General features: G+C 36.2%; 1 protein-coding gene across 1 annotated transcript in view; it reads left to right on the top strand.

Annotated features, from left to right (window-relative positions):
* The window catches only part of GDPD4 (glycerophosphodiester phosphodiesterase domain containing 4), a 100,137-nt gene that overhangs the window by 55,358 nt on the left and 26,050 nt on the right, over positions 1-18,729 (top strand). Inside the window, exons 10-11 of the mRNA XM_046638233.1 lie at positions 10,595-10,816; positions 11,747-11,901. Of these exons, the coding sequence (XP_046494189.1) occupies positions 10,595-10,816; positions 11,747-11,901 (377 nt within the window). The remainder of the gene's footprint in view (positions 1-10,594; positions 10,817-11,746; positions 11,902-18,729) is intronic.

Below are 18,729 nucleotides of genomic sequence, written 5' to 3'. Positions count from 1 at the left end.
CAGGACAGAATAGCCAAGAATTGTGGGACAATTGCAAAAGGTATAACATACCTGTAATAGGAATACCAAATGAAGAAGAAAGAGGAAAAGAAACAGAAGAAATATTTGAAGTAATAGTGGCTGAAAATTTTCCAAAATTAATGACAGACAGCAAACTACAGATCCAGAAAGCTCAGAGAACACCAAGCAGGATAAATGCCAAAAATCTATAGATAGGCAAACTGCAGAAAACCAAAGATGGAAAAGAAATCTTGACAGAAGGCAGGGGGCAGTAAAAATCCTTAAGCTATAGAAGAGCAAAGATAAGAATTACATCAGATTTCTCATCAGAAACCCTGCAAACAAGAAAAGAGCAAACTATTTATAACAAAAGAAAAAAACCTAAAATTCTATATCCAGCAAAATTATTTTTCAAGATTGAAGGAGCAATAAAGATTTTCTCAGACAAAAAAAAGCTGAGAGAATTTGTCACCAAGAGAATTGCCTTGAAAGAAATGTCAAAAGAAGTTTTTCAGAGAGAAGGAAAATGATATAGATCAGAAACTCAGATCTACATAAAGAGTGTCAGAGAAGGAATAAATGAAGCTAAAATAAAATGTTTTATTTTTCGTATTCAGTATAAAACTTCTGGTAGAAAATGTAGGAGAAAATTGTGATGACCCTGAGTTAATGAGTTCTTAGAGCACCAAAAGCATGATTCTTAAAAAAAATAGATAAATTGGACCTCATCAAAATGAAAAACTTTTGCTCTTTGAAAGACATTATTAATAGGATGGAAAAACAAGTCACAGACTAAGAGAAAATATTTCCAAATCACGTATCTGACAAAGGATTTGCATCTAAAGTATCCAAAAAATACTCAAAACTCAAAAATAAGAAACCAACTCACTTTAAAAAAGGGCCCAATATTTGAATAGACGCTTCATCAAAGAAGATACATGGATGGCAAATAAGCTCATGAAAAGATTCTCAATTTAGTTAGTCATTAAGGAAATGCAAATTTAAACCACAATTAGATACTACTGTATACCTTTTAGAATGACTTAAAAAAACAAAAGACTTGAAATACCAACAACTGGTGAGAATGTGGATCAGTTGGACTCACATGTATTGCTGGTGGGAATGTGAAATGATACAACCACTCTGGAAAACCATAGTTTAATGTTAAACATACACTTACCACAGATTTCAAGAGAAGGAATATTACCAAGAGTAAAAGTAATATGAAGCATACCAAACATATCTAATTATTTCTGGCATCCTTCTTGCTTGCAAATATAGTCGTGCAGCACATAATGACATTCTGGGCAATGATGGACTGTATACATGATGGTGGTCCCATAAGATTCATACCATATAGCCTAGGTGTATAGTTAGGCTATACCATCTAGGTTTGTGTAAGTACATTCTATGATGTTCACACAATGACAAAATCACCTAAAGACGCATTTCTCAGAATGTGTCCCTATTGTTAAGTGATGCATGACTGTGCTATAATGTAGCATAAAGGAACCAACCTTTGATATTTTGGTGTCTAAGAAATAGCACATGATTTGGGATGAAGAAACATTTAACAATTTTCTTCTTCTGAATTTAGAGTCCTATGTTTGAAAGGCAGTGTAAAAAAATGGCATAGTAGGTTGGTCACTTAAGACAGGAGTGTTAGATACTTGAGAACAGTGAATGGCAGTTTGACTACCTATTAATCAGACTGATAATACAATGTTTTAAAATAAAAATAGCAGAAGATAACATAATTTTAAGGAACTTGAGCTCCTTCAGAAGTAAATAACTTTTGTTTTTATTTTCTAATGATAAAGGACATGTCAAAGTTAGCACAAAGCACGCAATTATTTGGGGGAGATATAGGACCTCTGCTATGTGGGCATATGACCCACAATGTAAATAAAGGTTTACTCCATAGTTTAAGGTGAAGATTAAATATTCAAAGATCAGTATGTTATTTTAACAGAAAATTAAATGATAGTCTTGCAGTAGTATAACGTTTGTTAGTAAAGGATTTACAAGCTCTTTAAAAATCTTAAACTAAACCAACTTTGTCAAAATTTTAACACATTTCATTGCTTCTTACCACACATTATTTGCAGGTATTATAAATTAAGCAAATATACTTTATCTCAAATCTTCTATAACTTGTTGTACCCACTCATTTGTCTTTAATTATTTTGTTTCACATTCTAGAGTAATTGGATACTTTAAATCAGCTGTATCACTAAACACACTGTTTATCAGTTAGTTGACTTTTTTCTTTTCATAGCAAGATTTTCTTGGTGAAGAAAGTAGTTTGTTAAAATGTCTTCTAGTACAAACTCCCCATCTCATTACTAACCAGCACTTTGACTAGCCTTGTTCTAGCATGATATATATAGTGAGAAATAATATACCCAAGGAAAAAATCCCAGCTTCAGGGGTGGATTTTATTCTTGGACTTGTTCACCTATTAGTTGAATGATTGGGCGTGTCACTTATCGTTTACCTATAAGTTGAATAATTTGGCATGTCATTTATCCTTTTTAAGCTTCAGTTTTCTCGTTTTTAATAAAGAGTATTCTGAAGTCAAATTGAACAATGCGTTTTAGTTTTTTTTTTTAAGAAATTTTGTCTTATCGTTACCATAGTCCAGCTCTAAAAAGAGCTCAAAGTACTTTTAAGTGACCACTGTCATAGAACTTCTATCATGTTTTATTTGCCTGTCTGTCTTATCTCTCTTACTAAACTGTGAGTACCTTGAGAGCAGGAATCGTGTTTTATGAGCACACAGAGTATGCTTGCTGAATGAATGATTATGTAGTATCCAGAGCTTAGTAAACAAGTCTGAGTGTCATACTCCTTTCTTCTCTCTCAGTGTCATTGAAAATGTACAGTTAATGGCATCCGTAAGTTTATGTTTCTGAAACACTGCATTGCAAGCAGCATCCACTGTCACAAAACCAAGTCCAGTGCAAGTTCTTATCATTGTATTTAATAAACCCCTCCCTAATCAAGCCTCAATTTATCTTTAATCAGGTACAACAAAAAGTGTTAATGACGGTGCTGGTTGGTCAGAAGTAAATCCAGGGCTTTTCTATTTTCCATTAACTACTCAGGCCAAGGAGTTGAAACTGTTTCAGGCCAAGCCCTGAAACCTAGGGCTAGGGCTCTATTATTTATCATACAGCCAAAGTGAAAGACAAATTTTTTATAATCACCTCAAATTATTCAGTTTCTGGTGATGGGATCAGTATCCTTAGAAGGCTGTTTCCTAGGAAATATGCTATTCCTTCAGACTCTTTATAGAGTGATATTGTCTACTGAGGGGTTAGGGAGTCCTACAATTGGACAGGTCTAACAGCCCCACAGAACATTTAACCTTCCCCTGGGTTAACATCAAAAAGCCTGATTCCCGCGTATTAACACAGGAGTTTTACAAGAAATACAGTCAACCTCGCCGAAGTTTTAAGTATATTTTCTTTGAGAATTGTTGTGATAAACATTCACTGTTATACCCCAAGAATATTTTTGTCTTGTACTACTAAGTCAAGGATATTTCCTTTCATTTAGGTATTACTTACAAAAATAATCATTATTGATAAAATTGGTGTAGTAGGTTGATTGGCAGCCCCCAAAAAGATATGTCCACATCCTAATCCCTAGAGCCTATGAATACTATCATATATTGCAAAAGATGTGATTAAGTTAAGGATCTGGAGAGAAGGAGCTTCTCCTAATTATTTGAGTGGGCCCTAAATACAATCACGTATATCCTTATAAGAGAGAGGCAAAGAGAGAATAGACACACAGAGAAGAGAAAGCGATGTGACCACAGAGGTAGGGATTGGAGTGATGTGGCTACAAGCCAAGGCATGCCAGCTGCCACCAGAAGCTAGTAGAGGCAGGGAACAGATTCCCCTCCAGAACATCCAGGGTGAGCATGGCTCTGCTGACACTTTGATTTTGAACATTTCGCCTCCAGAACCGTGAGAGAATACATTTCTGTTGTTTGAATCACCAAGTTTGTAATAATCTGTTATAGCAGCCCTCAGAAACTAATACAGTTAGTATAAGGTGTCTTTATATTGTCTTCAGTTATTTATGTACCTGAACAACTTAAACTTTTGTTCAATTAATAGGAATTAACACACTGCTTTAAATTTTTGAGTCTTTTTAGGGATTTGATATGCCTTAATACTACAAAGGAAATAATAAGGGTAACCGTCAAGGGGAAGTATGATTGGGAATTAGACTGATTTATATAATCAAGTTGAGTCACAGTCTTTCTATAAGTATAGCTGTGGCAGTCCTCCACTGACTGACTATATCTGTCTATCTATGTATCAGTAGATAGTAGTCTTACATCTGTTAAGGCTCTTTATTGATGAGAATATTTTTTGACCAAAATTTACTTTAGAAGCATTAATTTTGGATTTTCTAGGAGTTGGCAAGGGATGATATATCCAGTATGTTTTCAAGTTATCTACACTAGTAGTAGCGTGGAGGAACTGAATTGTACTTAGAGTGATGATTGTCTAGAAAAGCCTAAAGTTAGGCAAATCATTGTTTTTAGTGAGAAGACCATGATAGGCTAAATCAGAAGTGTATAACCTTAAGTCAATAAAAAGAAACGGTATGACTAAAAAGATAAGGAACAAAAGAGTTTGGCATTTATCAGGAGAATCTTTTTCCATTGTTTTTTCATGCTTTATGGAGTTGTTTGCTAGTTCCAAAGATCTTGAGTCAGCTGTTGATTGCTGGTGGTTCTCTCTGGAGGACTAAGTTTATGAGCCCTCAGGATGTAACTTGCCAATTCTTGTCAGATGGGTGATGCCATTTTTGTTGGGAAATGTGTATCCAAGGGTCAATTCCTTCTACTTCTACTGTTCTATTAGAGTTAAGAGTATCTGATGTGGTTTTGTCCAGTGATGTTCAGGGACAGTCTTTCTATGAGCTGTTTTCTAGCGTACTGGATCACACTGATTAGATGGTTGGCGAGGAAAGGCAGCCTGTTTCTGTTAATGAAAGGACTGAGATATATTGGTTAATCTTTTATAATACTTAGCTAAAAGAGTTTTTGTAAAGGACTGATAAGAAGTTTGGATGGATCTATTCCTCAGGCATGTGCCTGTAAGTGAGTAGTTGACAGGGAGGTAATCTAGGACTTCCTGGCGGGAAAGAACACAAAGCCTAAGAGAAAAAGGGTAGTCCTTGAGGGTATGGGATTTCTGGGTATCTGATAGTTTGGCTGATTTTGGTTTTTATATTTCATGTATTCTTCCCACTTTTCCAGGGTATTGTGTATATAAGGATAGGAGATTTTTTAGTAAGCGGCAAAGTTTTGCGTAATTCAAAATAAATATCCAGGGGGCCGGCCCCGTGGCCTGGTGGTTGAGTTTGGTGTGCTCCACTTTGGTGGCCCAGGTTTCACGGGTTCAGTTCCTGGGTGCAGACCTACACCACTTGTCCACCATGCTGTGGCAATGACCCACATACAAAATGGAGGGAGATTGGCACAGATGTTAGCTCAGTGCAAATCTTCCTCAAGCAAAAAAAAGGAAGATTGGCAATGGATGTTAGCTCAAGGTGAATCTTCCTCAGCAAAATAAATAAATAAATAGCTATCCCAGTAAAATGTTTTCCCATATCACTGGATGGCTAAGTTGGAATAGCTTAGGTAGAGAACACAAATATATAGTAGTTTTTTAAGCTATTTTAAGTTGCAGTAACTATTCAATCAGGAATTGCTTTAGCCCATCCAAAAAATAAACACACAATTGCTAGTATAAATTTCTAACCCACAAAGGGAAGAAATTGTACAAACTCTGTTTGGAGATCCTCAAAGGGTCCCTTTGGACAAGGTTCCAATCCATGTCTCACTTTTATAGTTTTCCCAGGATTATGTTGGTTACAGATGAGGAAAGAACTGGTCACATCTTCTGATACCTTAGAAAAGTTACCCCCACCAGTGTTTGTTTAATACTGCAGTCAGTTTATCCCTACTGTGGTGAGTTGTGTCATGGAGGATTTGGGGAAGTATCCATTTGAGGTTAATTGGTGCTACCACATAGCCATCGTGAATCTGGCAACCTGATTAGTTCTAGTGTTTCTTTTAAAAATTGGGGGCCAAGGGGCTGGCCCCATGGCTGAGTGGTTAAGTTCGCGCACTCCGCTGCAGGCGGCCCAGTGTTTCGTTGGTTCGAATCCTGGGCACGGACATGGCACTGCTCATCAAACCACAGTGAGGCGTGTCCCACATGCCACAACTAGAAGGACCCACAATGAAGAATATACAACTATGTACTAGAGGATTTTGGGGAGAAAAAGGAAAAAAAGAAAATCTTTAAAAAAAAAATTGGGGCCAAATTTTGTGCAGGTATGGACAGTTCTCAAATTACAGAAATCATGAGATTCTCCTTCATTGGTGAAGACAATACAGTTGCTGTATTTAAGAGTGTTATACTGGTGAATGGTAGTATGAGATAGAGAAAGTAACTATTTTGTAATTAATCAACAAAGATAAAAATACTGAGTGTTTTTCAGTTAACAACAGGGGTTGTATCGAATGTGATACCATAAAATAGAAAGATGAACCTAGTACAGGATCTGAAGATTCTTAGAGTAATTTAGCTAAGATTGCATTTTTTCCAAGACAAAGATTAAAAAGCCTTGCTAGATCAGGAATAGGCATTAAGAGGCAATGGGTCTTTGATGGGTGCCACGTTGTTGAGTTAATACCCTTAGACTACGGTCTCTCGTTTTGTGTATTTCAAAAAGAAAGCTTTATGATGATCTGGAAGGTCTGAAAAGAATATTGTTGAAGAAATATTTTGATCACTGAAGGTTTTTTTGTTTTCTGCATTTTGTGAGAATGACTCCAAGATGTTTGATTAAGTCAAATCATATAGAGGCCTGTCTGTTTCAGAAAAAGCTTGTTACCTGTACTCTACAATATCCAGTTAATCCCAAAAATCATCTTAATTGCTTTTAGTGGTCAGCCTTGGGTCATTTTGGATTATTAGTGATCTCTCATTAGACCATGTCCTTCCTAGCCGATATATCATGGCCTAGATCAGGGGTTGGCAAACCATGGCCTCCTGTCGAAATCTAGCCACTGGCTGTTTTTGTACAGCCTGTGAACTAAGAATGGTTTTGACATTTTTTAATGGTTGAAAAAAAATCAAAAGAATAATGTTTCATGATGTATAACACTTATTTAAAACTCAAATTTCAGTGTCTATAAATAAAATTATTGGAACACAGCCATGTTTATTCACTTATGAATTGTCTATGGCTATTTTTTGCACTATAATAGCAGAGTTGAATAGATGTGACAGAGACTATATGTCTCACAAAGGTATGGACAGGTATGGACAGTTCTAAAATTACAGAAATCATGAGATTCTCCTTCATTGGTGAAGACGATACAGTTGCTGTATTTAAGAGTGTTATACTGGTGAATGGTAGTATGAGATAGAGAAAGTAACTATTTTGTAATTAATCAACAAAGATAAAAATACTGAGTGTAATCAGAAATATTTAGTATCTGGCCCTTCACAGATTAAGTTTGCTAAACCCTGGATAATTAACTGTTATTTTGTAGAATTAAAATTTTGCCTTAGAAACTTTGTGAATAGAGTTATAGAGCCAATCTTAGAATCTCAAGATGGGTTACTGCATATCCGTAAGCTCTTGGTTTAAGACATGAGAAAAGTAGGATGGGGCTTCAGTAAATGCCTGAAGTATAGCTTTCCAGGTAAATTGTTGATTTTTCCCTGGTAAAGGCAATATATATATTGGCTATTTTCATCAGCTAAGGACATGAAAGAAAGTAAAAATAGGACCAAAGGGAGTACATTTGCGTTAGACAATACTAGAGAATGAGGTATAACTCTGGTTAATAGCTGACAGACAGTGGATGAATCTATATCCTTCGCCATCGCAGTTTTTGTTGTTTTTTTTAAACAGGTGAAACAGACATTTCTTGGACTAATGCAATGGATAATTAATCCTTATTATATTAAGTCTGTTTAGTTGGCTTAGATCTTCCTTAACTTCAGCATTAAGAGGATTTTAGGCCACAGTGTCAACAGAATCAATCTGAACTCTTATGGGTTTCACTCCAATTACTGCCTCTTTTCCCCTCAGGGGTTCTGGTACCATGGCCAATTATTTGGTTATTTTTTGAATCAACAGACTAATGTCCATAGCTGTAATTTGATAATGTGCAGTAGAATTTTCTGTGACTCCTGAAAACAGTTTGTCTGCAGTATATTTCTTCAGGTGGTTCTTTTTGCAAAGTAGATTCCTAACAATGAAGTTTATAGAAAAATGCCATAGAGAAGAAAGGAGTGTTCTTCTGACTGTGGTCTCAAACTAACAGTTACAGGTTGGGACATGAACAAAGACTTAGTATTGTTAGCGATTCCTACTACTTGAATGATTTTAGTACTCTGGGAGATCTGATTTTCTATGGTAGCGGGATTAATAGTAAAGTTAGTGACACCTGTATTGACAAGAAAACCATATTGTTGTTCATCAGTTTTTACAGATAGTTCTCAGAATTTTCTGTTGAGTGCTAATGGTTTCCTTTAAGTGGCATCATTGGCAGATTTTGGATAATTATGCTATTTGTTAACCAATATGATACATTGGATCATCCAATAGCCTTTCTACTTATAATTTCTCTAAGCATAGGCCTAGAGAACCGAGGACCTTTAAATATTGTTTTTATTTGAGGAACCAGATATTTTGTGTGGAGAACCAGGATTTTGTTTTCTTTTCTAGCTTGCTACTTCCTAGGGGTTTTTGAAAATGTTCAATCACATATTGTAGATAGTTTAAACTGGCATTGTCCCATTCCAGTTTATTTTTCTAAGACCCCTATTTTATATTAAAAAAAAAAGAGACTCGATTTACTTCAGCTGTTAGATCTATCCCATAAAACTACTTAAAGCTTACTGGAGTCTAGTTTTAAACTCTCTTATTAATTAATCTTTATAGTTTTTGCTGTTTTGAATTTTTCATCCAATTTATCCTTAAGGGAAAGGCTTCATAAAGGTTCTTGATTGTACATTTCCTTTTTTTTCCCATTTAGGAGCATTTAAAAAATTATGCACAGCTGAATTATTTAAATCCTGTCTTGGTCTTTCCCATCCTATTCTTTAACGATTTTCCCCACATGAAGGTCTAACTGTTAAGTGAATCAGTCGGTCTAGATCTGGTAGAGTCGAACAAAATCTTGAATTCTGAAACAAATTTATTATTTCCTGAGAATTAACTCTTAATTGTAGAGCTCAACTCAGATCTAGACCATGGTTTAATTCAACTTCTATGATGTACCTTTTGGTCTAGCCTGGGGATATTGTGCCATGTGATTGTTTCTTTCCTAAGAAAAAGGTAAGAAAGGGCAGCTTGTTTAGGAGGTCAAGAGGAGGAAATAGAAAGAGTGAGAATGAGAATGAAGACAAGGTTGTGTAGAGAGAGAGAGATTATTTGAGTCTTGAGAAAATGTGAGGTAGCTGCTGCTTCCTTCTCCTGAGGGATAGCCTTTTTATCACTGACTTCAGCCACGAATGATCTAAAATTGGCAAATGATGATAAAAGTAGCTATTTACTAAATTTAATATAGCTAATATGTGTATGGACTGAAGTGTAAGATGAAATACTGTGTATCGCAAGGAAAATATGACAGTTCCTGCAGTGAGAGATTCACATTCCAGTAGAAGCAGTAGAGAGTGAGGGAACTAATGTGAATTGTGTACTTTTCTATGTACCAGACGTGCTTCTAGACCCCGTAAATATTTTATCATATTTAATCTTCAAAATAATCCTGAGGAATACATAGATCACCCCTCCCCTTCCCCATTTCATAGTTTGGTCAATGAAGACTTTGAGAATTTAAATGGTTTTACCAAGGTTACACAGCAAGAAGCATATGAAGCCAGGATTGGAATCTGGTCTAAGACATATGCAAATAACTGTGGAAGAGAAAATGAGACATACAATTACAGAGGCATAAAAATGGGCCATTGGAGTTTAACACCATCAAAGTCTCTTGAGTAACATTTAAGGAAGTCTTCATGAAGGAGGTAGTGTTTGGACTGACTGGGCTTTGCAGGTTGAGGGTAGGATTTTAACAGGTGAATATGGCAGGAAGGTAAATGAATGGTGGAGCTGGGATTGAATCCAATATCCAATTCAGTCTGAAGCCAAAGCCTATTTTTTTCTATTACACAAAATTGGAACAGTGAGAGCAAATATGGGAAGCCAATGCAACTGAAAAGGGATTGTATTACCTTGGGTTATCGAAAAAAGGCTGAAAAGGAAGGTCCAGACAAGAACATGAAGGACCTTCAGTGCAAATACAACAGCTTCTATGGTATAGAAGAAATCATTCCAAATACCATAATTACCTATGGAGATTGCGTTTAATTTCTCTCCTTGGCAACTTTTATCTCATGACCAGTATTTCAGAGGGCCTGGTGGGTTGAATGGTAATGGAGCAACATGGAGGTAAGGCTGGGTGTGGGGCTATATAACAGGAGAATTGGAAAATGCTTTTCATAGATGCCAATGTATTCTCTAATGTATTTATTTTTAGCTCAAACCATTTTACAATATGAAACCCATATCAGAGGCTGATAGTAAAAAAGCAGAAAGTCAGACGATTCCAAAACTAGCTGATTTATTGGAACTTGCACGGAAGGAAAAAAAATTTGTGATATTTGATCTTAACAGCCCTAAACAAAAACATCCTCACAGAAACACATATGTCCGCCATGTAGTAAGCGTGATCCTTGACTCTAAAATTGAGCAACATCTGGTATGTCTGTCTTAGTATTTATGGTAGAGATTGGGGGGTGGGTAGCATGTCCCAGGAGCATAACAGTTGAAGCTGACCTACCTTATAGATCTTCCCTGGGACCCATTTTGCTCTCTATAGAAATGGAGATTGTTGCTTATATAGCTATATGTGGCAATCTAAGAATGACCCAATTAAATTTATCTCACTAGGGAGAAACATCAAGGCTGTTTGTTATTCCAAACCAAATGAAATATCAGCACTCTGTTAAAAAGAAATAAGTGTAATGATTATATGATGTTATCTGCACCATCACCAACATAGAACTATTAGAAAGGGCCTGGGTAACACTAAGACTTTGAGAACTTGGCTCAAAGGTAGAAAGAATAGGTGGGTCTTATTTGAGCAGAGATTTGTTCATCATGTTTTTCAGAAGCAACTCTCTGCATTTGGGCAGTCAATCATCCCAAATCTCTTAAATTCTCAGAATATGGAAGAGTGCTATAAGTGAAACAAATATGTGTCTTTTTGCAAATGGAACTATTTCCACAGATGAGTCATAAAAGCATTCCCTGTTGGCAGGAAATGACCCTTCTCAAAGATTATTTTAGCATCATCAGCCAGAGGAGAAGTTTATGATTCCCACCTTCATCCACACCTACCAAGTCCTCACCCAGTTTGGCTAGTGTGAGACTATCTACACAAAATGGGCCCTTGACCCATGATGTGAACTGAGAAAACTCAGCTCCAGAACACCCCTGGTAAAAGTCGCATTATAATTGTTTGTTAGACAATATTAAGCCAGTTTGACTCTTTCAGCAAGGGCTAGAATCTCTCTGCTCCCTATAGACTGTTACCCGTGCTGGAATGGAGTTCCATCCATTCTACATGGGGCTCTTTATACCTAGACAGCTGATTATCCACTGAAATACTTACTGTTTCTCTTTACAGATTTATTGGTTGCCAGGTTTTGATAGGGACTATGTCAGGAGCACAGCTCCTGGTTTTCAGCAAGTCGGCCGGCTTTACTCCATCGAAAGCCTTGCATATGAAAATCTGAGTATAATAAATGTTGACTATAAGGAATTGTTCTACAATGGATTGAAGTAAGTGATCATACCGGCCTTGATATGTATTGCCTTACTTGCACAAAATCTTCATTCCAACCAAGCTACTCAGCTTCCCCTTCCCATCTCAGGATTACTCTGTGTGGCTGTCTTTTTGGAATCTCCTGTTTTCCCCTTCTTGCCCTTCCCTCTCTCTCTTCCTCCCTCCCTCTGCCAATAACATTTATCAAGTATAGACTATATCCCTGGAACATAGACTTCAGCCCCTTCTCCTCTGTGTTCTAATCTCTCATCATTCAATACACTTTTTTGTATGCTTTGTGTTTTTGTTTTTATACAAGGCGATCATTGAAAAGTCAGAACTTAAAAAGTTATTTCCTCCTGTCATTACCAGATGGATTGCAGTACCTCCTAAATAGCTTTGTCATCCAGAAAGCCAGATTTCTTATAGGCATAGTTAAGAACATAATTAAATCATTATTTAAAAAAACAAAAACAAAAAACTTAAGACAACCAAACGTAAGAAGAAACTAAAATTATGAAACACCACATTTGTAAGTATATAATTAGAGACAGATTTTCAGAATTAAACGCACCAGGGAATAAAATGGTAATGTTTTCAAACTTAACTGTTATTAATCACTGCTTAATTTAATCCATATCCCCTTTCTCCTACATTTAGAAATAAGTTTTTTCAGATAATTCTAAATGCTTCAGAGACAGCCTTCCTTGGGGAAATATATATATATATATATATATATATATATATATATATAAAATCTCCTTGGGCTTAATAAAAATTCCCCTAGATATCTTTCTGCATCTCAAGCCATAAGCTAGGCTTTTGAATGCACCTCTCTTCCTGCTTTTCCTCCTCGCTGGCCATGGGGTGGTAGGTCATAAAATATGTCTTTTTTCTTTTAGCATTGGAAAATTATATATATTTTATCTCTATTTCCCAATCAGAAGATTTCTCTTTGCCCAACTCCTCCTCTATTTCGAGTGTATTTCTATTTCCTTTTACTTTTTTTCAAATAGAAAATGGCTCTAAGATGATTTCCTTCTCTCCTAATCATAATTTAGATTAATCTATTAGTTGAAAATAATTATAATAGCTTCCATTTATTGAGCCTTTATTATGTGTCAAGTTCTGTGGTTGGTAGACCACATGATTTTTTTGAAATCCTGGCCTCCCCATCAGCTGCACTTCTGAGTTGGACAAGTTTCTTTCTTTTTTTATTGAGGTAACGTTGGTTTATAGCATTATGTAAATTTCAGGTGTACGTCATTATATTTCGATTTTTGTGTAGATTACATCTTGCTCACCACCCAAAGACTAGTTACCATCCATCGCCATACACGTGTGCCTAATCAGCCCTTTCACCCTCCTCCCTCCCCACTTCTCCTCTGGTAACCACCAGTCCAATCTCTGTCACCATGTGTTTGTTTGTTGTTGTTTTCATCTTGTATTTATTAGTGAGATCATACGGTATTTGACTTTCTTCCTCTGACTTATTTCACTTAGCCTGATACCCTCAAGGTCCATCCTTGAGGGATGTTGTTGTAAATAGCAAGATTTTGTCTTTTGTGTGTGTAGGGAAAATTGGCCCTGAGCTAACATCTGTGCCAATCTTCCTCGATTTTATGTGGGATGCCACCACAGCATGGCTTGACAAGTGATGCTAGGTCGGCACCTGGGATCTGAACCTCTGAACCCCACCAAAGCAGAGCACGTGAACTTAACTACTATGCCACCAGGCTGGCCCCTTGTCATTTTTTATGGCTGAGTAGTGTCTATTGTCTATATATACTACATCTTTTTTATCCATTCGTCCCTTGATGGGTACCTAGGTTGCTTCCAAGTCTCGGCTATAGTGAATAATGCCACGGTGACCACAGGGGTGCATATATATTTATGCATTCGTGTTTTCACATTCTTTGGATAAATATCCAGCAGTGGAATAACTGAATTGTCTGGTAGTTCTATTCTTAATTTTTGAGGAATCTCCATGCTGTTTTCCATAATGACTGCACCAGTTTGCCTTCCTACCAGCAGTGTAGGAGAGCTCCCTTTTCTCCACATCCTCTCCACTACTTATTTCTTGTCTTGTTAATTATAACCATTCTGAGGGGCATGAGTTGATATGTCATAGTAGTTTTGATTTGCATTTCCCTGATAATTAGTGATATCAGATATCTTTTCATGTGCCTGTTGGTCATCTGTATATCTTCTTTGGAAAAATGTCTGTTCAGATCTTTTGCCCATTTTTAATTGGGTTGTTTGTTTTTTTGTTGAGAGGTATGAGTTCTTTATATATTTTGGATATTAACCCCTTATCAGATATATGGTTTGCAAATATCTTCTCCCAGTTGTTAGGTTGTCTTTTTGTTTTGTTGATGGTTTCTTTTGCTTTGCAGAAGCCTTATAGTTTGATGTAGTCCATTTGTTTATTTTTTCTATTGTTTCCCTTGCCTGGTTAGACATGGTATTTGAAAATATGCTGCTAAGACTGCTGTCGAAGAAGCAGAGCCTATGTTTTCTTCTAGAAGTTTAATGGTTTTACGTCTTACATTCAAGTCTTTAATCCATTTTGAGTTTATTTGTGGGTATGGTGTAAGATAATGGTCTACTTTCTTTTGCATGTGGCTCTCCAGTTTTCCCAGCACCATTTATTGAAGAGACTTTCCTTTCTCCATTGTATGTTCTTGGCTCCCTTGTTGAAAATAGGCTGTCCATAGATGTGTGGGTTTATTTCTGGGCTCTCAATTCTGTTCTCTTGTTCTGTGTGTCTATTTTTGTACCAGTTCCATGCTGTTTTGATTACTATAGCTTTGTAGTATATGTTAAAATCAGGGAATGTGGCACTTTCAGCTTTGTTCTTTTTTCTCAAGATTCCTTTGGCTATTGGGAGTCTTTTGTTGTTCCATATAAATTTTAGGATTCTTTGTTCTATTTCTGTGAAAAAGTCATTGGAACTTTCATAGGGATTGCATTGATTCTGTAGATTGCTTTAGGAATTATGGACATTTTAACTATGTTAATTCTTCCAATCCAAGAGCACAGAATCTCTTCCCATTTCTTTGTGTCTTCTTCAGTTTCTTTCAACAATGTCTTATAGTTTTCAATGTATGTCTTTCACCTCTTTGATTAAATTTTTTCCTAGGTATTTTATTGTTTTTGTTGCAGTTGTAAATGGGATTGTATTCTTAATTTCTCTTTCTGCTACTTCATTGTTAGTGTACAGAAAGGCCACCGATTTTTATATATTGATTTTGTTTCCTGCAACTTTACTGTATTTATTTTTATTTATTTTTTGTGAGAGAGATTGGCCCTGAGCTAACATCTGCTGCCAGTCTTCCTTGTTTTCTCTTGGGAAAGATGGTCCCTGAGCTAACATCACGCCAGTCTTCTTCTACTTTCTATATGGGACACCACCACAGCATGGCTTGATGAGCAGTGTGTAAGTCTGCGCCCTGGATCAGATCCTGCAAACCCCAGGCTGCTGAAGTGAAGTGGGCAAATTTAACCACTATGCCACTGGGCCAGACCCTGAATTCACTTGTTACTTATAAAAGTTTTTTGGTGGATTCTTTAGGGTTTTCTATATATAAAATCATGTCATCTGCAAATAGTGACAGTTTCACTTTTTCCTTTCCAATTTCGATCCCTTTTATTTCTTTTTCTTGCCTGATTGCTCTGGCTAGGACTTCCAATATTATGTTAAATAAGAGTGGCAAAAGTGGGCATCCTTTTCTGGTTCCTGTTCTTAAAGGGATAGCTTTCAGTTTTTCTCCAATGAGTCTGATATTAGCTGTGGGTTTGTCTTTATTATGTTGATGTACTTTCCTTCTATACCCATTTTATTCGCAGTTTTTATCATAAACGGTTGTTGGATCTTGTCACATGCTTTCTCTGCGTCTATTGAGGTGATCATATGATTTTTATTCTTTTGATAATGTGGTGTATCATGTTGAACCATCCCTGCATCCCTGGAATAAATCCCACTTGATCATGGTGTGTGATCTTTTTAATGTATTGTTGTATTTGATTTGTTAGTATTTTTTTGAGGATTTTTGCATCAATATTCATCAATGATGTTGGCTCATAATTCTCTTTGTTTGTGTTATCCTTGTCTGGTTTTGTTGTTAGGGTAATGTCGGCCTCATAGAATGAATTAGGAAGCTTCCCCTCCACTTGAATTTTTTGGAAGAGTTTGAGAAGGGTAAGTATTAAGTCTTCATTGAATGTTTGGCAGAATTCACCAGGGAAGCCGTCTGGTCCTGGACTTTTATTTTTAGGGAGGTTTTCAATTATTTTTACAATCTCCTTTTGGTGATTGGTCTATTCAAATTCTATCTTTCCTCTTGATTCAGTTTTCGAAGGTTGTATGATTCTAAGAATTTATCCATTTCTTCTAGATTACCCAATTTGTTGGCATATAGCTTTTCATAGTATTCTCTTATAATCTTTTGTATTTCTGAGGTGTCCATTGTAATTTTTCCTCTTTCATTTCTGATTTCATTTATTTGAGGCTTCTCTCTTTTTTCTTGGTGAGATTAGCTAAAGGTTTGTAAATTTTAATTTTCTTTTCAAAGAACCAGCTCTTAATTTAATTGATATTTTCTATTGTTTTCTTAGTTTCTATTTCATTTATTTCCACTCTGGTTTTTATTATTTCCTTCCTTTGATTGGTTGGGGCTTTGTTTGTTCTTCTTTTTCTAATTCCTTTAGGTGCAGTGTCACATTGTTTGTTTGAGGTTTTACTTCTTTGTTGAAGTAGGCCTGTATTGCTGTAAACTCCCCTCTTAGAACCACTTTTGCTGTATCCCATAAATTTTGGCGTGTCATATTTTCATTTTCATTTGTATCCAGGTATTTTTTTATTTCTCCTTTGATTTCTTCATTGACCCAATCGTTGTTCAGTAGCATTTTGTTTAATCTCCACGTATTTGTGGCTTTTCTGGTTTTCTTCCTGTAGTTGATTTCAAGTTTCCTACCATTGTGGTCAGAAAAGATGTTTGGTATTATTTCAATCTTCTTAAATTTATTGAGACTTCTTTTGTGGCCTAGTATGTAATTTATGCTGGAGAATGTTCCATGTGCATTTGAAAAGAATGTATATTCTGCAGTTTTTGGATGGAATGTTCTGTATATATCTACTAAGTCCACATGGTCTAATGTGTCATTTAAGACCAATATTTCCTTATCAATCTTCTGTTTGGATGATTTATCCGTTGATGTAAGTAGAGTGTTAAAGTCCCCTACTGTTACTGTGTTACTATCTATGTCTCCTTTTATGTCTACTAATAATTGCTTTATATATTTGTGTGCTCCTATGCTGAGTGCATAGATATTTACAAGTGTTATATCCTTTTGTTGGATTGTTCCCTTATTATTATTTAGTACCCTTCTTGTATCTTGTTATGGTTTTTGTTTTAAAGCCTATTTTGTCTGTATTGCTATGCCAGTTTTCTTTTCATTGCCGTTTGCATAGAGTATCTTTTTCCAGCCCTTCACTTTCAGTTTGTGAGTGTTTTTAGATCTGAAGTGTGTCTCTTATCTGCAGCATATATATGGGTATATGGGTCTTGTTTTTTTATCCAGTCAGCTCCCATATGTCTTTTTTTTTTTTTTGAGGAAGATTAGCCCTGAGCTAACATCCACTGCCAATTGTCCCCTTTTTTGCTGAGGAAGATTGACCCTGAGCTAATATCTGTGCCCATCTTCCTCTATTTTATATGTAGTATGCCTGCCACAGCATGACTTCATAGGCAGTTGCATAGCTCTGTGCCCAGGATCCAAACCAATGAACTCCAGGCTGCTGAAGTGGAGCACGTGAACTTAACCACTATGCCACCAGGTTGGCCCCCACCCTATGCCTTTTGATTGGAGCATTTAGTCCATTGACATTTGAAGTAGGTATTGATAAGTATGTACTTATTGCCATTTTCTTACTATTTTCCTGGGTGTTTTAGTAGTTCTTCTCTAGTCCTTTCTTCTATTGCTCTCTCCTCTTGTGGTTTGATGACTTTCTTTAGTGTTATGTTTGGGTTCCTTTCTCTTAATTTTTGGTGTATTTATTGTAGGTTTCTGATTTGTGATTACTATGAAGTTCATCTATAATAGTCTACATAAAAACAATCTATATTAAGTTGATGCTCTCTAAAGTTTGACCTCTTGATAAAAGCTCTACTCGTTTACTGCCCTCCTCCCACATTTTGTTTTTGATATCATATTTAACCTCTTTGTGTGTGTGTGTGTGTGTGTGTGTGTGTGTGTGTATCTGTTAACCTCCTATCTTGGAAACAGATAATTTTAGTACTTTTGTCTTTTGACCTTCGAATTAGCTTCATAGGTGGTTGATCTGCTACCTTTACTGTACATTTGCCTTTACCAGTGATTTTATTATTATTTTTTTGGTCAATTTTCTTATTCCTGTTTGTGGTCTTTTCTTCTCCACTTAAATAAGTCCCTTTAGCATTTCTTGTAAGGCTGGTTTATTGGTGATAAACTCCTTTAGTTTTTGCTTGTCTGGAAAACTCTTTATCTCTCTTTCTATTCTGAATGATAACCTTGCTGGGTAGAGTATTCTTGGCTGTAGGTTTTTTCCTTTTAGCACTTTAAATATATCATGCCACTCCCTTCTAGCCTGTACGGTTTCTGCTGAGAAGTCAGCTGATAGCCTTGTGGAGTTTCCTTTGTATATAACTTGTTGCCTTTCTCTTGCAGTTTTTAGGATTCTCTCTGTCTTTAATTCTTGACATCTTTTTTTTCTTGGTGAGGAAGATTGTCCCTGAGCTAACATATGTTGTCACTCTGCCTTTTTGCTTAAAGAAGGTTGCCCTGGGCTAACATCTATGCCAGTC

This window comes from Equus quagga, chromosome 14 (assembly GCF_021613505.1).
Source record: "Equus quagga isolate Etosha38 chromosome 14, UCLA_HA_Equagga_1.0, whole genome shotgun sequence".
NCBI lineage: Eukaryota > Metazoa > Chordata > Mammalia > Perissodactyla > Equidae > Equus > Equus quagga.
The sequence above is the reverse complement of the archived record's forward strand: the minus strand, read 5'-3'. Positions and strand labels throughout refer to the sequence as shown.